The following is a 26695-nucleotide window of genomic DNA, read 5'->3' as shown; positions in this document are numbered from 1 at the left end:
ACATACCTAGAGAGTAGTGGCTGTAAGACCGGGCCCCAGGTAGCCAGACTTTGGAGCTATTAGTCTATACTGCCTTCTGTCCAAGTTACTTCTCAGGGAATCACAACTTCTGGACTTCATTCAAGCCCCTAATCCCAGCCCAAGTCCTTTCCTTGCTGAGAACACTGAAGCCAGTGTTTGGTGATTCCCCTTTTCAGCACCTGCTCTCTCCACAATGGGCCATGTGTTCCTTGAGGACGGTGACCAGGCTGTGATCATATGTGTTCCCAATACACAGCACTCTGTCTACAACACTGCACTGCCCATCGTGTGGACTTGGGTGGACGCAGGAGCAGCTAGTTGTGAGTCCACCTATCTTTTGTGTATTCTCCAAATGGCTGTGATTTCTTACAAACCAGAGTCTGGCAATTAGTAACTGTATATTTTCCTTTGGGGATTGAATCACAGCAAAGTTCAACATTTAGACTAAAGTCTCTGGACACCTCTGTTCAGTATAATTCGATTCGAATTTATCGAACCTCCACCACTCTCTCACCCATCAAATATGTATTAAGCACCTACTATATGGTTGGTTTTGTGCTAGATAAGATTCAAAGATGAATAATAGTGGTTCCTGCTCACAGAGAACCTAAGAGTCTAGAGTATGGACAGGCACGTAAAATATATTGAAAGACAGTGTGATGTAACTATGACAAGGGTTGGCCTTGGGGGCTGTGGAAGCACCTAGCAGCACCTAATCTGAACTGGAGTGGACAGCAGGCAGTAGTTACCCAAAGTGTGGTCTGCAGACTGATGGCCCTGGGAGCTTATTAGCAAATTCTCAGGCCTCAGCCCAAACCTTCCCAATCTCAAACTCTAAGCGGGGAGCCCAGCAATCTGTGCTTTAAGAAGCTCTCCTTTTGATTCTGTTGCTTACTAAAGTTTGGGAAGTATTGCCTTAGAGAATGTAAGACTCACAGACGCATAGCCATAGGCAAGAAAACTTACACCAAATTAAAGCTGTAAAATAAGAAAGTTGGATGAGTGATCCCTCCTACATCAATTCTAATTTACACAGTCAGCAAGACTTCTGTACACATCTTAAACTGAACTGCAGCGAGATGTGCTTAGTCCTCAAGATCACCTGCAGGTAATATAGATAAGGAAGTGTTGGCATTTCTCACCTAATCAGGCCAAACAGATTCACAGAGCTGTCTGAGGTGGCTGGAATTTCTACCTCCACTCAATCATCAGTCAACAAGTGTTATAAATGTATTACAAATGTGCCCACCTACATAGGCTCATTACTCTGTTAGGTTCTGTAACACATACCTACACATTACCTGCCCTTAAGGCACTTACACCTGAGTTGAGAAGCTAGACGTATCATAACTGGGTTGTTCAGAATGTCTGGGATAATGATAAATACTGTGGGAATATTTAGAAGATGGTAATTGATTTGGGCTGATCTTAGGATAAGACCCCCAAGAAGTAGGAAGTGAGCTGGGCTTCAACACAGCAGAATTTGCATTGCCAGTAAAAAGCATGACATGATAGATGGAGGAAAGCTGAATTACCAATAAAAAAATCTAATTATTTATAGAGTTTTTCATGTATGGTGCACCTAGCCGAATTCTACCTGTTGATTAAAGTCGTTTATTCAGGATCCCAGGTGAACAGTTATTCCCAATAGCAGGCCAACAGTTGTTCTGTTCTTACCAAGGGGACCAATTTGAGTACTGCTGTGTAAAATGTCCAGGAACAGGCTTCCCTGGTGGAGCAGTGGTTAAGAATCTGCCTGCCAATGCAAGGGACACGTGTTTGAGCCCTGGTCTGGGAAGATCCCACATGACGCGGAGCAACTAAGCCCGTGTGCCACAACTACTGAGCCTGTGCTCTAGAGCCTATGTGTCACAACTACTGAGCCTGCAAGCTATAACTACTGAAGCTTGTGCACCTAGACCTGTGCTCCACAACAAGAGAAGCCACTGCAATGAGAAATCTGCGTACCATAACAAAGAGTAGCCTCTGCTCTCCGCAACTAGAGAAAGCCTGTGCGCAGCAACGAAGATCCAACGGAGCCAAAAATAAATAAATAAATAAATAAATAAATAAATAAATAAATTTATTTATTTATTTAAAAAAAAATGTCCTGGAACGATACCTAAGCTTACAGCGGTAAGACATGTTACACCCGTGTGCATGTGTGTCAGTGTGTGTGTACGTGTGGTGAGGGGAGTGAGGGACTACACCCACATAGGTTTGGGGGCTTTACATAGGTGGCACTTGCAGACCTTTCTCCTAGTTTCAAGTCATCTTTCTCAAAGCTGGCAAATGGCAAGAAACTGCAAATTAGATTCTGAAAGTCTCATAAACATAAGTAGCTCATCAGCATACACCGAACAGTCTGGAATCTGTCCAGACAAAGAAAGGCACTCTGAAATCTCACAAGGAAGCTGACATAACAATAAAAATGATGGTGATGCAGCATCGTGGCCACAAATCTCTCCTACAAGGGCAATTTCAGGGCTGGCAAGGCTGAGGCTTAGAGGATTTTCTTGGGGGAAGGAAAAAAAAAAAAGAGAGAAATCTTAAAACAGCAACAACAACAAAACCTATTAAGTGTTCCAAGGCTGATGAGTCTTTCTAGAAAGAACGTAAAATGTGAAGGCCTCTTCCACTGGGCAGGGGCAGTAGCTTTCCTCCCCAGCCCAACGTCTGCTCTGCCTGAATTAGGAAGAAAGACGTGGAGGGAGTTCAGGCTGAGGTGTGGCCTGAGGAAGTTCCAGGTGGCTACAAACAGGGTGCCTGGTGCCTGGGAGAGCAGTGTGGCCGGGTGCTCCTCTGGGTGGGGTGGGCAGGCCGGGAGGGAGGGAGGGGAGGCTGCATTTGGCACGAACTCACAGCTGGGGCCCCTTCCCACCTCTCAGGTCCTAGACAGGGTGGGGGGAACGGAGAGGGGCACCTCCGTCAGAGCAAGGCTGAACGAGTAGAACTCACTTCACTTGCTCACGGGTCGTCTGAAAGGTCCACGTAGTATTTCCAAGTCTGACCTTTGTAGTTACCCCCAGGAAGCCCATCAATATTGCATCTGCAGATGAATATCTGAGTTGTTTGCTTCGAATTCCAGGATAAACTTCTTTTGGGGTAGTTTTCATTATGTGGGCATAGTCGTGCAACTACAAACACACCTCTGGTGAAGGCCGTTTCGCTCCTCCAGTTGGCAGGGACGGGTGGGATGGTGACGGCAGAAAGTGATGAAACTTAGGAAGACTCTTCCCGGCACAGTCTTCTCCGCCCCCCTCCCCCTTTTTCCTTCTTCCCACCTACTTTCCTTCTTTGTCCTCTTCCTACACATTTTCTCAAAGCAATACCACAGTCTAGTGAGCTCTGTGGCACTGTGATGGATGAGGTCTGGAGACGAGCAGTGTGTGTGGTGAGGGAATGACTGCCCTGCGCAGCGTTACACAACCCTCCTGAGACCCAGGGAGTGCTGAGCAGAGAATCCTCGAGCAAGACCAGCATCAAGACGGTGAGCCGAGCAATGCTCGCCCCAGCCCTGGCCGGCACATTTCACACCTCTTCCTTTCCTGGTCTCTGTGGTTAGCAGAAACTAGGAGTGTAGAAAGCACTGTAGAACATTTAATATTCTAAAAACAACAAGAGTCCCAAGATGGCGGCCACCATGAAGAAGGCGGCTGCAGAAGATGTCAACGTTACTTTTGAAGATCAACAAAAGATAAACAAATTTGCACGGAATACGAGTAGAATCACAGAGCTGAAGGAAGAAACAGAAGTAAAAAAGAAACAACTCCAGAATTTAGAAGATGCTTGTGAGGATATCATGCTTGCAGACGATGACTGCTTAATGATAGCTTATCAGATTGGTGATGTTTTCATTAGCCATTCTCAAGAAGAAACAGAAGAAATGTTAGAAGAAGCAAAGAAAAATTTGCAAGAAGAAACTGATGCCTTAGAATCCAGAGTGGACTCAATTCAGTGGGTGTTAGCAGATTTGAAAGTTCAGTTATATGCAAAATTTGGGAGTAACATAAACCTTGAAGCTGATGAAAGTTACACATTTTATAATACTTTTTAAAATTTGTTTAATAAACTTGAATATTGTTTAAAATAAATAAATAAAATATAAACAACAACAAGTGTCTAGGAAGCCCTATAGCTCCTGAGAAACATAGAGAACTAACAAGAGGGGACACTCATCTCCTGGTGAATTCCTGTTCCCTGCTGTTTTCAGGTCACTAATCCTGGTGATATGTCAGCAGGAACCGGAGCTGTGTGAGAGAAGGAGGCGCCCCACTTTCCCCTACCATCTCCCAGAGGCACTAGAATGAAGTACTTCTGTCCACCTTTTGGGCTCCTGGCTTTTTTCACAAATGCTCCTCAACTTTCTTCCTGTTCCGTTTTGAGCAGCACATCAGGCAGTGCTAAGCTGTATCTCCTGGGAGGCCCAGTTCCTGTGACTGAGCTCTCTAGGTTTATTACACTTTAAAATGATATTGCCTGCACTCAAGTCATGTCTGTATATTCCTGTGTGCATCTCTTGTTGATGGTTTTGAGTTTCCATGTATCTTCTTGGCCATATTAGACATAAAATGTTAAGGTTCTGTTGGGGCTTAGAACTCATGTTGTCCTTTTACTTGGACATTCTTCTCAATCTCATGTGTTCTCTGGAGAGGGTGGACAAGCCTCATTTGGGTAGGGGTGGCCTGGGTTTGGGATCCACGCAGAGAACAGGTTCTGCCATCCCTGGACCACCAGGAAGACGCTCTAGTTCACAGCACAAAACCCCCAATAACATGTCTCAGTATCATTCTTCTAAATCATTCACGAAGGCTATACCATTTGCCTTTCTCTTCAGAATGCAGACATTCTTGGGAGCTATTTTCATCTCCTGTTGAAGAACTCAGTATCCTCTCTATGTCATTACATCCAGACAATATTACTGGTTGTTTATCTCATCACTTACCATGTAGGGGCTGAGCTTTAATCTTTTTAAAGAGTTAGTGGATCTCCCTCTATCCCTAAGTCCCATTCAAATGGAAAAGCATCCCCATTTCAAAAGTGCTTAAATGGTGGATGGATTAACTAATACATTGTTAAAGAATACTCATTGTACACTATGCATGACAGCAAAAACAAATAATATTTTAAAGTCCTACAGCAGGGACTGGTGAAATACACTACAGCACACCTGTGGCATGAAGTATTAGGCAGTCATTAAAAGTTGTATTAAGAAAACATTTAATAACATGGGGAAATGCTCATGATTTACAATTTAAAAAATGTATGGCTATAAAACTGCCCATATAATATGCTCTTAATTTGGTAAAAATGTATATATGTGCACATAGGCGAGGCTGAAGGAAACACAAGGAAGTGTAGACACTAATTTCTGAGTGGTAAGATTGCAGATGATTGTTTTCTTTATATTTTCCACAAAAAGAAAATGGCTCTTTTAAGATAAGAGCATTTGTGTGTGTGGAGGTATTGGATTTATAAAAGTTACCCTCTTCCATTCTAAACAATTGCTTTTGCTTCTGCATCACGTAGGATTATCATTAACCTTTTGGGGGAAGTATATGTGTCTCGAGTGGAAAATTTTGGTTTCAGATCTTGATTTTAGCTATATAGGTATTCATGTCTGTGTCAGACCATTTCAGTCAGCACTGAAATTTATGTCTACTTTGGCTGTTTTCATGTCTCCAAACCGAACCTGTCAGCTTTATTAAACATGCGCTAATCCTATTACATGCTCCAAATCCTCTAATGGTCAAGCAGGTCCTACCAGCTCCCGTCCTGACAAAAAGGACTAACTGTAGGCCCTGCTCCAGCTGTGGAAACACATGGCGGGTTGGCAGTGAGGCTCCTGGTAAGGAAACTTCTCGAGTGTTTACTGGAACCAAAAACACTAACCCTGAAGCCAGCTTTGTCCAACTTTGACAGCAGTTCCCTCTCTAATCCTTCCTTGGGGCACATGCTGAGAAGAGAGTTTATGAACAGGGTCTCCTCTGACCATCAGTCCTTTCCGAGGGGGCTGGGTTGGGATGCGCGTGGTTTTTTTCACATGCAATTCTGGATTTCACAGCAAATGGCGGGGATACGGCTAATTCACAGCAGTAATCGTGGTAAACTAGCTGGAAGAAGGCAGCTGGGTGGGCGCAGGAGGGTGGAGTCGGGGTAGAGGTGGGAATGGAAGCACCAGCAGGAGAAAAGCAACGTTACACAGGCTGTAACTGGAACAAAAGGCCAGAGTCCGGGTGTGAGCATTTAATATGTGAATGGGGCCATATATTACAGGCTAAAGGAAATATCAGTCCATGAAAAGTCCCCCTTCTTGATTTTAGACATCTACAGAGCAAGGGTGACCTCAGGCAGCTACAGACATGGGTCCATCTCTCCCTGAAGGAAGACCAAGTGGCTACTGATTTTCCAGTTGAGATTTTCAGGGGTCTCAAAGCTCCCTACATACCCACACGTATATACCACTCCCTTCAGGCTCCCCTCCCCATGGACCCAATCCTTCCAATAAAGGTCTCGTCTCCAGAGAGTTTAGGGAAACGTGCAAACCAGCTACCTCAAGCCCATTCATTATTCGCACTGTGATGTTGACCCAAAGGTGGAGAATGAGTCCTGATGGAATGAGACAGAGGACAAGCAAGTTTTGCTGAGATCGGGGCACGATGACAGAGTCAGCTCCATGTGGGGCAGGAACCACGTCTATATGAGTCACCGATGGATCTGCAGAACCCAGAACAGCACCTGGCACGTGGAAGGATGGAGCAATAATAATACCCAACGCTTCCCGGCCACGTCAACACTGCTTGGCAATGCTCACAATAACCCTGTGAGGTAGCTGGAGTCACTACCTTTGTTTTAGAAGTGGACAGGATGGCGGTGCAGGGTGCAACGAATGGCCCAGGGTCCCCCAGACGGTAAATGGCGGAAGCAGGACTGAAGCCAGGCTGCTTGGTGCCCAGATCTGTTCTTAATCTCTACTCTCTGCTGCCTCCTTCAATGAAGACTTGTTGACTTACTGAGTCAAAAGGGGATGGAAGGTGAAGTAAGTCAGACAGAGAAAGACAAATATAGTATGATATCACTGATATGTGGAATCTAATTTTTAAAAAATGATACAAATGAACTTAGTTACAAAACAGAAACAGACTTACAGATAGCGAAAACAAACTTACAGATACCAAAGGGGAAACGTGGCGGGGAAGGATAAATCAGGAGCTTGGGATGAACATACACACTATCTATGGATAAGGTAGATAACCAACAAGGATCTACTGTATAGTACAGGGAACTCTACTCAATATTTTCTAATAACCTATATGCGAAAAGAATCTAAACAAGAATGAATATACGTATATGTATAACGGAATCACTTTGCTGTACACCTGAAACTAACACAACCATGTCAATCAACCATACTCCAATAAAATTTTTAAAAAAAGGGGGGGATGGAAGACTGTGTTGGAACACAGACTGGGGGCCTTCGTACAGCCTCAGGCAGTGAGATGGTGAGAAGAAAGACCCCCAGGGGCCGGAAGGACTGTGGCGTCTGCAGTCTCACCCCTGGTATCTGCAGGCGCACGCTCCCTGGGCCGGTGCTCCAGTTCCCTGCCATGGAGCCTGTGGAGTGGGGCGAGGGAGGGACAGACCTGTGTGCTGAGGTGTTCCTTACTGTCTCGTCAACTCCTCCTCCAGTTCAAGATTGGGGCCTCCAAGAACAGGCCAGAAGTTACAGGAGGGAAGGATAGAGCCTGAGTCGTCTTTGTCCTGTGAGACTATGGTCCCAATTTCCTGTGGGGTTTTTCTTTTTCTTTAGCCTTGTTTGATACATCAGTACGTATATACTCTCCTGTGCTTATGTACCCGAAGGATGGTAAGCATGTTCTGCAACTGGGCCAAGGGCTCGACGCTAGCAGAGGTTCTGCCATAGGCATCATTAGAATACACGGTTAATGGTAGCTTTCTGCCGCAGCGTGTACTAAACTTGAAGACTGTTCTGCACACAGTATCTCTTCCATATGCTCTTAACATCTTGACTCTGACAAATTTAGAGACAACTTGAGGATTTACTTACTTACAGAGGCAACGTGAAAAACGGAAAAATCGTTTCTCTTTTGTGTTTTTGTTTTATTGTTGGGTGGGAAAGGTGTTCCACTCAACAGTGGTAACCTTCAGTGCCACAGATTCAACCTCTTTCCAGGCTGCAAATGATTTTTGTAACTCCAGTGTGTGAGCCTGAATTATGCAAGTAGAGGAGGGGGAGGTAAAAGCTTTCCTGTAGCAGAAACAAAGGGGGGGAGAAAAAATTCATGGAAAGCTTCTAGACCAAATTGTTCTATGCTGCCGGCTTAAGTAGCCACTTTATTTGATTCCTCCTGGTTGTTCCTGCATTTCTTGTATCCTCTCCTTTCCCTTCCACTTCCTCGCCAAGCATATGCAGGTTAAGGATCACGGGTGGTGATACCTCTGGGAGGTACCTGGGAGGAAGGTCGTCAAAAGAGATGCAAGGTGAGGACAGATATCAAATTAATTACATTCAATAAAGTAATGAATTAATAGTAAACTTAAGTTTAAATTAAATTTTCAAAGTTTTTAATTTAAGATTTTGATATCTGTTATACATAATGACCAGGGACCAGGTTAGTTATTCAGCAATCCTAGGGGTGAAGAGAGAGCTCGGAGACGGAGACCAAAAGAAAAATCATAGCTTTGCTTTTGAGGAAAGAAAATTGGTTTTGGAATAACTGAAATCTCTGAAGGATCTGTACTAAAGGCTAGTTTTAAACTTGGGTATACTAAAATATATCCAGTTCCAAATACAAGAAAAAACCTGCTTCAAATCTTCAGTGCTGTCCTCTTGGAGAGAAGGCCTTTGCAATTGATCTCAGCTTCTGGCTCTAATGCTTTTAGATTAGCCTTTCAGAAACTTCTTCTCATGGGCGTGAGCTCACAGAAGGTCTTGCGCATGGGGACAAGGGTGGGCTTTGTAAGGGTGCCTCTGTTTGGGGACCTCAAGAATATTGAACAAGGTGTTGATCAGATACTGTCCTTGCCCAATAAAATATAAAAACAATAGAAAATAATTAGTAACTGACTGACTCTAGGTGTGGCTACGTCTCATAAGCTTGGCTCCTGAGACTAAAGAGGCAAAAGAGTTACTAAGTTGCAAGACCGGACACATCTTTTTTTTTTTTTTTTTTCCTGACACATCTTTGAGCGGCAGGTGTGCATCTGTCACACCAACATTCTGAATGCCCTACAATTCTGTTAAGTCTGAATCTCCCTGCCAGACTTCATGACACAGCTATTAATATACAGAATCAACCAGAAACAAATATGAGCAATGCAGACCAAGATCTATGGACGTGTTAATTACGGCATTATTTATAAAATTAAAAAAAACAGGAAGTTAAATGCCTAACACATAGGCACGTGGTTCAGTTAGTTCACATCTACATTACACAGCCATTAAGAACCATGTCTCTGAGGAACATTTACTGACAAGAAGAATACTCATGGTATAATGAGAAATCAATAAGGTACAAAATGGAAGACACTGTGATCATATTTATTGGTTCATTTATTTATGGTTTTTTCCCCTCTGGTCATATACATGCACGTGACTGGGAAGAACTAAAATAAAATACTGATGGTGACTTATCTCTGAGTAATGAGATATTAACTTATTTTTCTCTACCTTTGTATACTTTTCTGTAATTTTCCAGTTTCATACAAACCTTTTCCTTTTCCAATAAAATATATTGCTTTAAGAAAGCAATTGTTAATTCTCACAAGAATACCCAGCTAAGCCAGCACCAGTCCACTATATAATTATTATTAATAAATGATAATGTACTCAGTTCCTATCCCTGCATGTGAATAATCATGGTGAAAAAAATCTGTATGTCTCAGTCTGTAACCTCTGAGCCAGAAGCTTTAAAGCTCATGATCTGCATTAAAATTCATCCTGTCAAAGCACTACCTACTGTATTGAATATTCCTGATATTGATGCATGAAGAGGGAATTGATACTTGTCAAGGATGTACTCTGGGCCAGGTGTTTATACATGGGGTTTCGCTTAGTACGCTTCTGGATGAGGAAACTGAAGTTCAAAAAGGTCAAATCACTGGCTCTGGTCACATGGCTACTCAGTGATCAAAATGGATTCAAACCCTCTCAGTCTGGCTTGAAAGCCCCCTCTCCTTTCACCACCACAGGGCTGGAGAAAACTTCAGATGACACGTAGCCTTCATTTCAGACATTTAAAAATATCTTAAAATATTTTGCTAGCACTCCGACTGTGGGGCCAAAGTAACTGATCTTTGTTTCTTTTTCTTCACACAACCTAGTGGAGGTACTGGGGAAACTGCCCAAAGGAGACAACATGACAGACAGAAAAGAGAACAGGTGAATAATCCACCTACTGGGAAACCCTTGAAAGAACAGGCAATTTTTAGAGTTGCACAAACTAGCCTAGCCCTCTGCTCAGTGAGAGAGGAGGCGGCCAGTTGAGATGTCGGGCAAGTGCTACCAGACTCCATCAGTCCACAAATCTCTCCCAGAACCTGCCCCAGTGGGCAAGGTACTGCTCCCTTCTCCTGCTTGGCCTGACTGAACCCCATTTCTCAACAGTCATTTTTTTTGGGTTGATTACAAAGCACACGTCATGGATTCTAGAGAGGTTTTTGTTTTGTTTTGTTTTGTTTTTTGCGGTACGCGGGCCTCTCACTGTTGTGGCGTCTCCTGCTGCGGAGCACAGGCTCCGGATGCGCAGGCTCAGCGGCCATGGCTCACGGGCCCAGCTGCTCCGTGGCATGTGGTATCTTTCCGGACCGGGGCACGAACCCGTGTCCCCTGCATCGGCAGGCGGACTCTCAACCACTGTGCCACCAGGGAAGCCCTAGAGAGGTATTTTTAAACGTTAAAAACTTTCCTCTAAGAGAGGACAACAGACCTTAAAGATGATCTCTTTTCCCTCTTTCCACTTAACAGTATATACCTTTTGACATTTCTCAAGAGCCTACAGACTAGATATTGTGTCAGGCCTATCTTTCCACGTAGCATCTAATTGAATTCAATCAGCAGATGAGTCTGTCATCCTAACAACATCCCATGTAGTTAGAAGCTCACAATTACAAACTGCTTCCACGTCAGTGATGTCAGTTGCTTCTCACAGTAAACCTGAAGGAAGGAAAGGGAGGTAATGTCACCCCCATTTTACAGATCAGGAAATTGAGACATACTGCCACTTTGTCTGGCTTATTGGATTAGACAGCAGCTTCCTGGGGAGGCACAGAGGGACTGGCTCTGAGGGGGGGGTGCGTATGAAAGTTTCAAAACGTGGCAGTAACGTGACTCTGGAAAACAGAATCCTGAAAAGGGGTTTTCGGGTAAGGATGGGCTAATGAAATACTGGAGCGGGAAGACAAACACTACTTAGGTCACACTGCTGCCTGTGGAGAGCTCTGCGTGAGTGGCTTCCTTCCCTAACTTGCTGCTTTCTCAGTCCTATCTATTCTTCAAAGCCAAACCCAAATCCCACAGATCCAGGAGCCGTTCTTGAGTATCCAGCACAAAGAAACCATAATAACAACACCTTAAGACTTCCATGTGACTTAGCTCATTACATCATGATAAGCTTTTGAGGTAGGCTGCATAGTCAGTTTTACAAATGAAGAAAATGAAGCTCAGAGGGGTTCAGTAACTTGTCAAGCTGACACGGCTAGTAAGCAGCAAAGTCTGGATTTCAAACTACATCACATCGCAGCGGCCTCACCTTCCCGTACATGTATCACATCTTGTATATTGCCTGCCCACGTGTCCCTTAGTTCATCAGCCTTTTGTTGTAAGTTCTTTGAGGGCAGACACCAAGCCTTGTATTTCTTTCTAACCACCCCCTCCCACAATGAGCAGAGCCCCATGTACACAGTAGGTTCTCAATAAGCATCATATGTTAAATATCTGTTTGATAGGAACAGTAGTTATTAAGGAGGGTTTTTTGGTACTCTGAATGTCAGGGTCTCTGCTGTATATAATTAAAACAAGAGTGAACACGGAATGTATAATTTCTCCTCGCTCTAGCTTAATCAGGCATTCATTACCATGTCTGTCTGATTCTGTGTTATGTGAACAGAACTGTTCAGTAAGCATTTTTTATGAAGAGGATAGTCAAATACATACAGATATCAAAGAGATTTTTAAAAAAGGCGAAAACAAAACCATCCAACACATGGAGAGACAACGATCTACATGGCGTACTGTTTCGCCTGAGACTAAAGAATGTCCAAGGCAAAGAGAGTACTTGACTAATACTGGGAAATTCAAGGTGCACCAAGGAGGAAGCGGAGTGCCAAGTGGGATCCTGTACCATTAGACCCTGTCTCAAGAGGATGGATGCTCTATGCAACTGATCGGGGTCAGAAACAGAGAAAGGTAGGCTTTCAAGGGCTTTTCTGGGAGAAGGGGTTTGCTTTGAAACCTCTTCAGCATAGCAGCCATTTCACTACCCTCTTCGTTGCCAGGCAAACTTAATAAAAACACATGCAATATACAATTTATTACCCTGTTGGGTCTCATTCCATTTGCCCTGCCAACACCTCATTGGTCTATAGCTTTGAAAATATAAAGGGCTCGAATAAATTCACTGAGATGAGAATTTTTATGATAGAGCTTAGCTCAAGTACTCCTATGTCGACATCTGGTAACCTAAGCTAACAGTACCTACCATATTTTATTGCCAAACCACACATTAGTCATCTTAATAAGCCGCTGAGACGCAGGGCTTCTGACTTCCTTTGTGTTAAAAAGTGCCACATTCTCGTGGGCATTCAACCAACACCAAGCAAGAAGAGCAAACACCAGGTTTGTGGTACCTACATTTGTGTCCTCATGGCTGTGGCCATTGGTCTCGACCAACTCCTTGGTACCCTTCAACTGCAGATTTTAAGAAAAAACAAAACACAAGAACCCAAATGAATAAGTAAGCATTATCTACTAAGTGTATATCATCCTGTTGACCCTGATTTATCTGAGGCTGCACTTTATGAAACTTCCAACAAGAAAAAACAGATGGAGCACATAATTCTAACGAGTCTTCCTGAAACCAGTTTGAGACCAATATTTTATGAAACCTGATGGCTGGTAAGAAATAAATGGGCCTTGGTCATTATTTTTAAATAATAAAATTAGAAAGCAGTTCCATAGGCATAAAATTGATTCTTGAGAATAATAAATGATTTCATTTCCTTGTATTGCTATTCATTTAAACCCAGCAGTGTTTGCAAGTTGCCACCAGCTAAATGATGTCATACTAACAATTATTCGAGAATTATGTATTTCCCCTTGTTTTAACATGCCGCAGTGTTACTGTACGTGTCCTCCTTGAGACCCTATTTGAATGACTGACATGGTTTCTGGAGGTCTAAAACAAGATGATTTGCTTCTTTTTGGAACGGAAGAATTGGGAACACATCTCCTTGGTCACCGAGGCATTAGAAGAAAAGCTATTTCTCAAATGAGATTTTTAACAGTGAACATCTGAAAATGCCTCTCCCTCAGAAGGCTTAGGAGTAATCAGTTATTGGGAGATTTCTGGAAACCTTTAATTGGCATTGTATCCTAGCCTGACTTGAAGCAGACACATGAAGACAGAGAATAAGGGCAAAGGGGAGCAGGCGTTGCAGCTGTTGGCCGGTATTTCTTCCTGGCTTATTATGATGCTTAGGAAGCAGCATCTTCTGCATCCTCATTTTTATGCCTAAAATATTCATGGTGGGATATAAATGCTTAAAGTTTGAAAGAAAATAAATGCACCACCAGTGTGTTTGATTCAAATGTTGGTTCCTTCGGGCTCTTGGTACATGTTAAAATGAAAGCTTCTTTGATTTTTGTCAGGCGATCTCAGACTGCCAGCAAGAAAACCACATGCTCTGCACGCCAAGAGAGAGGCTCTGCCAAAGCCACGGCACCACGGAAGAGCTGAGTATGGGGCAGCTGTCTGTGGGCCAGTGGGGCAGACTGAGACTCACCTCCACAGCATGCTCCTGCTTGAGAAAGAGGCATGCTGCCCTGTGTTCTCTGGGGCTACAGCACTGATGCTTCTATACGTAACAAAGACAAGGGAGCACAGGCCACGTGTGATACACACGAGAAGAAAAAGTGCACCTCAGTGACAGCAGTGCCATCTGTTATCAGAGGGCACAAAGGGACTTAAAAACCCCTCTCTGTTGTCCTGCCTTAAGGTTTTCTTTCCATAGGTGTTCCTTATCTTCTCCTTTTCATCAACCCTCTCTGCTTGTCCCACCTTGTAACTCGTGCTTCTGGGAGCAAAGAGCGGGGTCGGCTCAGAGGAAGGTTTTGTTACTTCTGCCCTCAGTGGCCTGCCTCCCTGTTCTCTCCGGAGCTGCTGGTCTCCTCCAGACGGAGGGGCTAACATCTTGTCTGAGGATTCCTGGGCTTGGGAACAGGCTGCAGGTGTTGGAAGCTACCACCTCTGTGAAGCAAATGAAAGGCAGGAGCCAGTGGGGTCTGGTGGGACCTGGGGAAGCTGCATCTTAGCAAACAGAGAGCTTAGGGAATGAGCCTGCCTTCCCTGGGCTGAGGGTTACGGACGGTAAGGGTCTGCCCTCACGACCTGTTCCTTCTTTTCAGGATTTCCATCAAGTGGCAGTCACCTTAAAGAGCAAAATTCCAAGTCTTCAGAGCAGGATATATCTTTTCCTGTGTGTGTGTGTGCGTGTCTATATAATACAGTAAGTCCCCTACATACGAACGAGTTCCATTCCGAGAGCGCGTCTGTAAGTCCAATTTGCTTGTAAGTCCAACAAAGTGAGCCTAGGTACCCAACTAACACAATTGGCTATATAGTACTGTACTGTACTGTAATGGGTTTATAATACTTTTCACACAAATAATACATAAAAAACAAACAAACAAAAAACAAAGAAAACTTTTTTTTTTTTTTGCGTTACATGGGCCTCTCACTGTTGTGGCCTCTCCCGTTGCGGAGCACAGGCTCCGGACCCGCAGGCTCAGCAGCCATGGCTCACGGGCCTAGCCGCTCCGTAGCATGTGGGATCCTCCCGGAACGGGGCAAAAACCCGTGTCCCCTGCATCGGCAGGCGGACTCTCAACCACTGCGCCACCAGGGAAGCCCAGGAAAACATTTTTAATCTTACAGGACAGTACCTTGAAAAGTACAGTAGTACCGGCTACATCACGGCTGCTTTTATGCTTGCTTTCGGACATCCTGGGCTTGAAATAAAGATACTGCACTACTGTACTCTATACAGTACTGTAAAGTATGCAAAAGCACGACCACTTGTAGAGGATGCACGCACGTGACAATGTACGCCAGACACGTGAACTAATTTATGTGATTCGACAGGCGAACGCACATTTACATCTTCGCAAGTTCTCAACTTGAAGGTTCGTATGTAGGGAACTTACTGTAGTAAGAGTCTAGGCCCAATCAAATCTCTGGGGGTGAGGCCATCTATTTAGGCCCTATCTATGCAGGCACTGAAAAGGTAAGTTTGCACGTATAGCTACTCTACACAAGTCCAAAGAAAGCTTTCTAAGGCATTGTTCAGAGAGGCAGAGGTGTGGTTTTTTTTTGTTTTTGTTTTTTTTTTGTGGTACATGGGCCTCTCACTGTTGTGGCCTCTCCCGTTGCGGAGCACAGGCTCCGGATGCGCAGACTCAGCGGCCATGGCTCACGGGCCCAGCCGCTCTGCGGCATGTGGGATTTTCCCGGACCGGGGCACGAACTTGTGTCCCCTGCATCGGCAGGCGGACTCTCAACCACTGCGCCACCAGGGAAGCCCCCAGAGGTGTGTTTTTAAATGTATGTCTGTGTGTGGCGGGAGGCTACAGGGAGACGGAGGGAACGTGTCCATTGCCTGCTGTCATCTACAAGGATGACAGGGGCACCAGGCAAGGGGCTCTTGGGCAAACAGTCTGGTGGCGACAACAGCACCCAAATACATTTGGCTGCTGTGGGCTCTCTTAAGCTTATGTATTCTCGGTGCCTTTGCTTGAAAAAGAGCCATCCCATTACTACAGCAGATTTAAAAATGCTTCCTTTCCAGTCATATTTCCTAGGTGTTTAATGATTTTAGTTGTTCTGAATCTTGTTCACGTTCCCCATTTATCTTGTTTTTTTTTTGGAGAGTGAAGTGTGATGCTTTACCAAAGCCTGCGTGTGCACATTGCTCTTTAAAAACGCATGCCATGACGACAAGGATACAGCAATGAATTCTGCAAAACTTAGCATCTATTTTTATGACTGGAGTTTGGACTTCGAATCAAAATAAAGGATTTGAGTCATTTAGAGAAAGGAATTCACCCCTCCTCATCCCAGGAACTCAAGGAGGCAGAGAGAGAAAATGTAAAACAACAAAGCTCAGAGCTATGTCTGTTTGATCAGGAGCAAATCTGGACCAAATCAGCTCTACTTTGTTGAAAGCCTTTTAATAATGTAAAAGAAGAAAGAACAGTGACTGCAGGTCTCTTAGACAGTAAGTCATTGTGAATTTAGTAATATTTTTCCAGTTCAATCTAACTTATCCAAAATCATATAATGTAAGCCTCAGTCTAAGTTAACTGAATCTATCTTAATCATATAAAGGTAACGATTAGCTTTAGAAGGCATTTTCCTCCAAAGCTATAAAAGCTTATAAACTATCTAACATCTTCACTTTTCCCTCACAATTCACTTATACTTTTAGGGGAAAGTGACTGAAAATATATTTTCTTGAGTCCAAACCATTAAAAAGTTAAAAATCACTTGTAAAGTGACTGAGTCACAGCTGACTAAGCTCATACTCTCCCAACTTCATAGTTTTTTTAAAAAAAAAATATCACTTTTGAAGTTATATATGTTGTACAAAGGACCACCTCATATACCACTGTGAGTGAAAATTTTAAAGCAACCTAAATTTGACTACCCCCAAAGGGCTACGGTTACTGTATGTGATTTTTTTTCCCCTTCCATTTACCATTCATTACATCATGGGCAGCATGTGAAGGCCAGAAATAGGAAAGCATTTCAAGAGCTTTCTCAGCTTCTCGCATGTAGATAGTGGGCTTAGATTTCACTCAGCTGCTGAGCGATCCATCTTACCCTGCTGTAAGACAATAGTTTCAAATCTACTTATCAATGTCAGGCCACACTTTAGTATCAAAGAAAGCCAGGATGAAACGTTCAGATTTACAAACTTCATATGAAAGGTTTGTTGCTCACCCTGGTTAGATAAGTGCCCTGATGCACAGGGGAGAGATTTTTTTTAATGTCGCTATGAATCAGTCCTTCTGATTCAGATGTCTGCAGGAGGACTGTGGGCTATGCTAAACTCATTTTCCTTGCGACTAGACTTAAGAGGAAACTAGCTGCTTGCTGTGAAATGTATCTGCATTGCCAATGTTTTAAAACTTTATCAAAATTCATTTGTCTTCTGGAAGAAACTTTCACACATCGCTGGGGGGCTTGGGTGGTCTAAAGAGGTACCAGAGTGAAAACAGAGATGCTGGAGATGAGATTATAAATTCTACCCAGCGAAGCTGCTAAGAGGTGGGGAGGGTCCAGGCTGGTCGTTTCGAAGATTAACTGCAGCAGTGTTTGCATGTGTGTTGAAGACGGGGGAGGCGTGTGTCCGTGTTTGAACTAATTCACCAGGCAGAGCTGTTGCATTCACTTACTTGTTCCTGGAGGACTTTGAGTAATGCTTGTGTGTGTGACTGCTCTTCCTTTGCTTGTTCCAATTCTGACTTTTTGTTGTTTAACTCCTCCTGGATGGTCAGCAATTGCTGTGAAAAGGATATTTAGGATAAGTAGGATTGAAGGCCAATGGAATACTGTACGATATTGAAAACATCCATTCCAAAACACGAGGGAAAGGTTTGTACGTGTCTTAAGGCTTAATCCAGACTTCAGTTGACTTTTTTAAAATGTCTATTTCACACCCCCCCGCCACGTACTGTAACGAGTGTGCAGTTAATGCCGCAGTATCAGGCTGTTTGTGATACTGATGCACGACGCTTGTTTCAGTGTTTGTGAAGGCACCTTTATATTCCTTTAAACAGATGAGTATTTGTAAAAATATGTAGAATAGTGGTAAGAAACTAAGGCATTGACAGCTTAAGAAATTAAATCATAAAAACACTTAAAGTAATGAGTCAACTTGTCCAAGGTTACATCATTTTACGTATGACCCTAAAGCTAGCTTTACAGTAAAGCTGCTTCACCAGGTGGCTGGGAGCACAAAAGAGCCTTTTACCTTCTCTGTTATGATGGTGATGTTTTATTAGATCAGCAGGACTGAAGTCCAAGCTGCAATCAATATATCAGTCGAGAAATCTGCTGATACAAGCCGTCAAAACACTCAGCTATGGCCTGCACTGTTGTTTTGAAGCAGGGCCACTGAACGGATTGCTGTTAAGCCTTGAGCGTTCCTTGCCCTGTCAGCTGTAATGCATGGGGAGGCTTACCTGGCCTGCCAGGAGGACGGGGCTGCCCAGAACTAACTCTTTGGAACATGGTTATATGTTAATATATACACAGGCTGGAGAGCACATTCAAGAGCTTCAAAACAGGCCCTGGAAGCAGCTATGTCTATTCAGAGCTTCTAGACAACAAACGGCTAGTTTGCAAAGACGGAAGTCTATTTCTTCTGCTCCTGCATGTGACAAGTGCTGCACTAATGATATGAGAATGTCATTGCATTCCTGCCACGAGGGTAGCTGTCTCCACACCAAGGCTGCGACTTCTGGGGCTTGACAAGCTGGCTGCAGAGCTGCCTGGCCAGTTCTGAACTATCAAGGCTGGAATAAACACTGGCACTGGATTCCTGATGCTTAAAGTTGCCAAGTGAAAGGATTAAATTAAATCTTCAAACCTGCTAGTTTCGCGGTACGTTGTCGGGGAGGAAGTACTCAGAAAAACACACTGTGCCTTAACCCCTGGGCTTACTTGTCCTGTTCCCTCGTCTGGTGCTGGCTGTAGATTTAAGAACCTGCTTTGGTGCCCCAGCATAAACAGTGATTTCCTTGCAGTTTTCAAAACACTCAGCACCCCTTATTTTACCACCTGCCCGTATCATACTCACATATGATGCAATACACACATCCCACACGGGCTCCCTTCACACGTTATGTGATTCAATTGTGCACCAATTAATTAAAGTGCAGAAACCAGGGAGCCATATCGTACTCTGGCACCAGGATAAGTAATGAAAATGACCATTTCCAAACAGTGGGGAATGACCCTGTTTCTTTATTCTCATTCACGACCAGCCCCAGAACAGTTCAGAGAGGATCTGGTGCTCTGACTTCCACGATGCCGAGTGGATTTTTATGTCATTAGACAATTTCGAATCCACTCCTTAAACCTCCTTTAAAAATGAGCCAAATGAAGGACAGGAAATTGTCTTCAAACCTGGGTAGCTTATGTTCACTCAACTGCAGCACTCGAAGCAGCAAAATTTAGAAATGACTGATGTCCGGCAGAGGGGGACTGGCTACAGTAACGACGGTGCATCTGTACAATGGAACACCATGCAGCCATTAAAAATGAAGTTGCACAAGTGTCTCTGGACATGGAATTAACTCATAATATACTGTTCTCCACATGAAAAGTTCAGGCTATGAAAGGGTTTCACTGAATTTTGCAAACTATTCATAGAAATGAATCTGGATACTGTCTCTGGGTGAGTGGGCTTATGGATCTTTCTGTTAGTTTTGCTTGTAATTTTCTGGTATGTCTGTAAAGGAGCAGACACTGCTTTAGTAAGAACAGCAACAAGAGCAAACAAATGAACTTAATTAAGGTTGGGGAAAGGACAAAGAAAGGAAAACCACTTGGACACAGCTCTCAGCTGTTATTACCAATACTGTTAATAGATCAGAGGGGAAGTGAGAACTCCACTGAGCCTGCCATTTCATCTACACATTTACAGCACTGCTTCATGCTATTAAAACGTGCGTGCACTCGTGTACACACACACACACACACACCCTTCCCCTGACCTCACTTCCCATGTAAGCTTCCATCCGTTCTCAGTGTTCCTTGGAATCACACTTTTTTTTTTTTTTTTTTTTTTTTTGCTGTACACGGGCCTCTCACTGTTGTGGCCTCTCCCATTGCGGAGCACAGGCTCCAGATGTGCAGGCTCAGCGGCAATGGCTCACGGGCCCAGCTGCTCCGCGGCATGTGGGATCCTCCCGGACCGGGGCACGAACCCGTGTCCCCTGCATCGGCAGGCGGACTCTCAACCACTGCGCCACCAGCGAAGCCCTGGAATCACACTTTTAAATTTAGAAAAAGTGTGATTCCAAGGAATCATCCCCAGTTCCTTTTCTTCTCATATGTAGGCAACCGCTTTCAACGGTTTCTATCTTTTTTATTTGAATGCGTTTTTCCAAAATATATACTGTTGTTTTGAGAGTATGCATTTGTATGTTAAGTGATAGCTTTCATATTTCTTGTTTACTATGTTTTTAAGATCCATGTTGATATGTATATATATCTAACCATTGCTTCTGGTGGCTGCATACTATTTTACGGGGTACATCCACCCAGTTATACCTATTCCACTCTCCCAGTGAAGGCCACTCAGATTATCTCTAAGTCTCCTCCCCCTGTATAAGGTTGTAGTGGGAGACGCTAGTGCTTGTCCCTATGGACCTGTGGGAGACTTGCCCTGGTGCATATCCAGCAGTGGAGCTGCCGGTCATGGGGCATGCCTGAGGGGTTCACTGCCAAAGCTGCGTCACAGAATGGCTGTACCAGCCTACCTGCCCACCAGTGCTATATGAGTTACTGTACCCCACACCCACACTAACATTTTGCATTATCCAACTTTCTAACCTCTGTCAGTCTAATAATATCAAGATTCTTCACCTTGGGATTTCCCTGGTGGTCCAGTGGTAGAGAATCCGCCTTCCAATGCAGGGGACGCGGGTTCAATCCCTGGGTGGGGAACTAAGATCCCACATGCCACGGGGCAACTAAGCCCACGTGCCACGGCTACTGAGCTCATGCGCCTCAATGAGACAGCCCCGCGTGCCACAAACTACAGAGCCCATGCGCCACAACTAGAGAGAGAAAACCCGCATGCCACAACTAGAGAGAAGCCCGTGAGCCGCAACGAAAGATCCAGCGTGCCTCAACGAAGACCCTGCGTGCTGCAACTAAGACCTGATGCAGCCAAATAAATAAGTTAATTTATATATTTTTTAAAAAAAGATTCTTCATCTTTGAAAAATCTCGTACTTCTCTGATCCCCTGGGGTTTTATGCAACTCACATGTCTGCCAGCTTTTGAGGTTTATTGACACTTCTTAAAGGGAGAGTCAAGGGTAGTGGTTCTTAAATCTGGAGAACTTTTCAAACACACTTATTCCTGGGTCCCACAGAAGACCAATTAACTCAGAATATCTAGGGGACGGACCCAGGCAATAATATATTTTTAAAAAACCTCCACAGATAATTTTAATATGCAGCTGGGAAGGAAAACCACTGTCTCTTTAAATGCTTATTTAATCCTGCTACAACGTTGCTTCTGTCCAGAGTACCCTACTCAGACTCTGCTCTTACTAAAGTCACTAACGCTTTTCTTTTTTTTTTTTGCGGTTCGCAGGCCTCTCACTGCTGTGGCCTCTCCCGTTGCGGAGCACAGGCTCCGGACGCACAGGCTCAGCAGCCATGGCTCACGGGCCCAGCCGCTCTGCGGCACGTGGGATCCTCCCGGACCGGGGCACAAACCCGTGTCCCCTGCATCGGCAGGTGGACTCTCAACCACTGTGCCACCAGGGAAGCCCACTAATGCTTTTCTAACTGCCAACTAGGATGCCAGGTTCTATTTGCCTTGGCATATGTCCTCTCTCTCCAGGCGATCCTGTTCACACCCATGGCTTCAACTGCACGGGCTCGGCTCCTGCACTCCTGCTTTTCAAAGCTGACCTCACAGCCTCCGCCCCTCCTACTGCCCTCCAGACCCTTTCCCTACAGTGTTCCAAACCGTGCTTACTATGACCCCTCCCCCACAAGGCTAATTCTATTCCCCTGGTAACCAGAGTTAAAACCTTGAGGTCCATGCCCGCCCTTTCATCACCCTCACAACCTCTCTGCCCGTTCCTCTGCCTTCTCTCCAACCATCTTCACTGTCATGGTTAGGATGAGCATCTCTCTTCTGGATCTGCTTTTTCCTCCTGTCATTCACCCTACACTCCTGAGAAAATTGGCCACCTAAGAATCAAAGTGCTCCTGTGCTTAAAAAATACCATTGATCCCCCAATCTCTACTGATAAAATCCAAACCACTGGCTGTGTCATCCTTCCCCAGACATGCTAGGTCCTTTCATGACTCTATGAAAAGCTCACTACCCAGAATTCTGCCTGGCAGACTCCTATTCATTTTTTAAGCCAACTTAAAGAATGGTTTCAGGCTGACGTCAACCCATATGATGACTTTATATGATAGAAAAGAGCCCCATCCTCTAGGCAGACAGGACCCTTCACTAAGGCACATGGTTGGGCAGTAGAGTAGGGGCCTGATTTCATTCCCTTTCACCCATTTGGCCTGGTGCCCTTGTCCAGGGCAAAACCTGCACAACTGTAAGCAGTGGTCTTGGTTTCTTCCTCAATAAAGACCCCCTCTGATCACCCAAGCAAAGTTAGCTGTTCTAACTTCCATGCTCCAAAAGCACTTTTATATGATATATTACATTTCATATGTATCTCCCTAACTAGCCTACATCCGCCAATGATAGGGTCAGTAACTGGGTTACCTCTAACACACAGCAGGTGCTGAATGAATGAATGAGTAAAGAGGTGAATGAATGCTTGCTCTGGTTTCCCCAACTCTATGAGATTAAGCCATGATCTAGCAAAAAACAAAACAAAAGAAAGACAAAAAAACCACACATACACACACAAAAGCCAAAACGAGAACAATAACAACTACCTGAGGATCTATCACTGGGTCATTTATTGTTCTAGACATATGGGTATATGAAATCTTCAGAGGAAAATAGCACTTAAGACATTCTGATTCTTTACTCTGGAAGTTCTAGATACCATCCTTAATCTATAGGGGAATATTTCTTAAAAGTCTAAGAAAATCCAATCAGTGAATTTATAATTATGTAATTTCTTCCCCATGTTCCACCAAAAAGCAAACAAATAAACCAAAACCACTACTAGAGGAAAAACAAAATAGACATCCCTAGACTATTTTCTGCATTCTTTCAAATGAATTGTTTATTTTGTTTACAAAGGGTAAACTCACGAATCTAATATTTATGTATTCAAAACAGTGATGATTCAAAACTGTGATTGTTCATATGAGTAGATGTCTTTTAAAAACAAGGAGATAGTCTGCAACTAGATAATTTAAGTCAGCCTTTCTGGTCCTTTTTCACTTGAAATCTGTGAGACTGTATAATACTCCTTTCCAGTTTCAATTTTTAAGTTCCAGAGTGCCTCAATTACAGAAATTCACAGGCAGCTAGAACTTATCAGAAGAGCCTCTCGGTTGGACTGGCTGACTGCAGCATAATTTTAATTTAACACTGGGAAGTGTGGCATTAAACAGATGCATTATTACATTTTTGGTGGTTACAACTGAGTGTGTTCCAATTAGGCAATTATTCATATACCAATCAAGTGCAAACACTCTGGCGGACAATAACAGGTAAATAAACGCCGTACCTGACACATCTTCATATTTCCGGGCCACTGATTTAATAGGATCATTCGTAATGCTCTTTGGGGATGTAGACTTCCGTGTGTAATGGGTCTTTCTCTCTGACAAATCCAAAGAGCATTACCAGTGTTATCTGGAGCCCCAGAATAAGTGAGGTCATGTTTCCATTTTTACAGATGGGCGACTCATAGGCACCCAGAAGTTAAGTCATGTATCCGAGGCCACAGTATTGGGGAAAGACCTACCACTTGCACAACTCGATTTTCCTACTTCACACTGTGGTTTCTACCCTGACGACCACACTGATCCGTCAATCTGAAATGGAAATCAGGACATGCCAGACTTAAAACCCTCCTAGCAACGACTTCTACCTAGGCCTTCACCATTTCCACTTAAGACCGAGGCTGCTGGAGATGTGCCTTTGTTATCCTTCTGTGAGCGCTGTGGTGGATTTAACTTTCCTTTAAAAACTGTAACCCTTTCCTTGTCTTTTTCCCTTAAATTTTATAATTCTGTTACTAAGGTCAAGTCTTTATATAGCTAACGTATCAGATAAGGTTAGATTCCATGAAAGCCGCAGACTACGGTGCAGATTCTCTGTATGAACGAACACCAGCAACGTCTCATGACAAGCTGACACTCACTGCATGGTGCCGCCTCAGGAATCTCTTGCAGGACTGGTGAGCTGCTTGGGGATGGAGCTGCTGGGTGGCATGAAACTGAGAGCATCTGACTTTGTGTCTTCCATGGTGGTGGAGGAGTACTCGTTCTAAATTCACGGTGGTGGCAGGTCACGTGAACTCGTGCCACTAGGTAGATATAATGTATACTGATAGTGACTGACACCTACACACACACACACACACACACACATTTTCTCTCTTTCCCTCTTCCCCTCATTTCAAGATTTCCCCAGTGACTGGCTCTATGTTCAGTTCTTTTAAAACAATCCAGTAGGGCTTCCCTGGTGGCGCAAGTGGTTGAGAGTCCGCCTGCCGATGCAGGGGACACGGGTTCGTGCCCCGGTCCGGGAAGATTCCACATGCCGCGGAGCAGCTGGGCCCGTGAGCCATAGCCGCTGAACCTGCGCATCCGGAGCCTATGCTCTGCAGCGGGAGAGGCCACAATAGTGAGAGGCCCGCGTACAGCAAAAAAAAAAAAAAAAATCCAGTAATATTCAAGTATCAGTCAATCAAGCAATCGTTCATTTATCCATTCTTTCAATCATCACTTATCTCCTAAGTACACAGTGCTGGGCTAGACAGTATGGAGGGCACGGAGGAAACAAAGTAGCCTGTCCTCAAGATGCTAGGTCACGAGGATGCTAGTCTATCCACTAAAATGAATTTAGGGTGGCACAAAACCACAACCAATGTGGTTTCCCTAGGAGATTCTTGGGGCTCAGTTCAGGTGTTAGGAGAACATGAGCTCAGGGGATCCATTTTGAATCAGAACTTGTTCTCTACTCATTAGAAATGAGCCACCAAATACTAATGCTTGAAGTCTGGAAATATTTGAGCCCATACAGTGTCATCAATTTTTAATGTGTTTTTGCTCTTTTGATTCAGGTTTAATAAATGTTATTCCATCTCCATAACTTTGCTATAAATTCGATGCCCTACTTAGTGGGATAAGCCTTTAAAGGCCAGTAGGATACCGCCTAAGGAAACGAGGTCCGCTGGCTTCCAAAGAGAGTTTTCCACCAGAGGCCAGGGTGGGTGTGACTATGTCTGGACAGACCAATCAGCAGTTGTTTTAATGTCTAGCCCGTGGGTTAACGCCTGCGGGCATCCAGCATCACCACTGTCTGCACACCTTGTCTCCAACCCGATTACTCCGTGTATTTCAGCCGGCTATCTGAAACCCCCCCTGTGGCCAGTTCTGCCAGATGCTTGTCATCTTGTCCTGCTACAAGGTGAGGGGATCCGCTCATTCGTCCCTTCCTCCTTGGTGAGATCCTGCTACCCAAACACAGCTCCCGGCTTCTGCTGCTTTTCTCCCCAGGCTCTCCAGACCTTCCACCCCTCAGCCCGGCTTTGCTTCTCACAGACTTAGAACCACTTAGGAAGGGTAGTCCTAGGTCCCACTGCTGAAGTCTGCCTGTTCCCACCTCACATCTAACACTGAATCCTGAGCCAATCCCTGATTGTTGGGAAAAGCCTGAGATGTAAAAAATCAAGTGCATATTACCACAACCTAAGAGCGAGGCTGTACCTAAAGACAAACACATCTAACAGTATTCCTGAGAAAGGGGAGAAACCTGGCTCAGGGGAAGGACAGTCATTTACTACCTGGTACTCACAACGTTCACTTTTCTCCTTGGGGAAAAAAAAAAAAAAAGATGGAATTGAACTAGTTTGAATTTTTTTGTCGCACGAGGTGGTAAGACTACTCCAAATTTATTCTTGTTTAAAATGTCATCTGCTTCTACCTGCAGATGAAACTGCACTTCAGTTTATATCAAGGTCCAAGGGTGACCAAGCCTGTGGCCTGGTTTATCCATCCCAGTGCCTCCCTCTCTGCAGGCAGCTCAGTGACCCCGGGGGGAGGGGAGAAACATCTTTTGGAGAGAACCCCATCATTTAGATGACTGAGAGCAGGAACACCAGATCATAGGAATGAAACTGTGCTCAGAGCCTAATATCCTATTACACCAGGCTATACATATTTAATTCCTTGGGTCTTTCCGCATAAATCAGTTCCTTCAGGCCCTTAATCTCGTCAATATCTTTTCTGATATTGAATTTTAAATGCCATTCTCATTGCTAGGCAGAAAGGCAATCTCTTATTCGTGATGGGATCAGGTTTCATTTACAAGTGAGAGATGCTTGGAGGAGCCTGGCCCCGTTCCCTGACCCTGCTGTTAAGATCCTCATGCCGGTCAGAGCCAAACAGCCCAGGTGCAGGTCTGACAGGGCTGGCCCTCCAAGAGGTCAAGACAAGGAACCCTGGGGTCATGCCTATTGGTACCCTGGGAGC

At 44.3% G+C, this 26695-nt stretch overlaps 2 protein-coding genes across 8 annotated transcripts in view; one reads left to right on the top strand and one right to left on the bottom strand.

Annotated features, from left to right (window-relative positions):
* Positions 1 to 26695, bottom strand: part of ENOX1 (ecto-NOX disulfide-thiol exchanger 1) — a 332135-nt gene that overhangs the window by 58398 nt on the left and 247042 nt on the right. For 5 of the 7 annotated variants that reach the window (XM_081214789.1, XM_081214790.1, XM_081214794.1 and 2 more), the window contains 2 exons: positions 17714 to 17821; positions 12893 to 12949 (listed from right to left, as the gene is read on the bottom strand). The exons of 1 other annotated variant lie outside the window; for it this stretch is intronic. In XM_081214789.1, the coding sequence (XP_081070915.1) occupies positions 12893 to 12949; positions 17714 to 17821 (165 nt within the window). The remainder of the gene's footprint in view (positions 1 to 12892; positions 12950 to 17713; positions 17822 to 26695) is intronic. One more of the 7 variants, XM_081214791.1, reaches the window with a different exon arrangement.
* Positions 3650 to 4078, top strand: LOC308604872 (prefoldin subunit 4-like; the record flags this gene model as incomplete). The annotated part of the gene is made up of 1 exon (XM_081214439.1): positions 3650 to 4078. Exon 1 carries the CDS (start codon positions 3653 to 3655, stop codon positions 4076 to 4078), a length of 426 nt encoding a protein of 141 aa, XP_081070565.1. The 5' UTR covers positions 3650 to 3652.

The sequence above is a fragment of the Mesoplodon bidens genome, assembly GCF_964165515.1.
Source record: "Mesoplodon bidens genome assembly, chromosome: 17".
Classification (NCBI taxonomy): domain Eukaryota; kingdom Metazoa; phylum Chordata; class Mammalia; order Artiodactyla; family Ziphiidae; genus Mesoplodon; species Mesoplodon bidens.
This window is presented reverse-complemented; position numbering and strand designations above follow the sequence as displayed.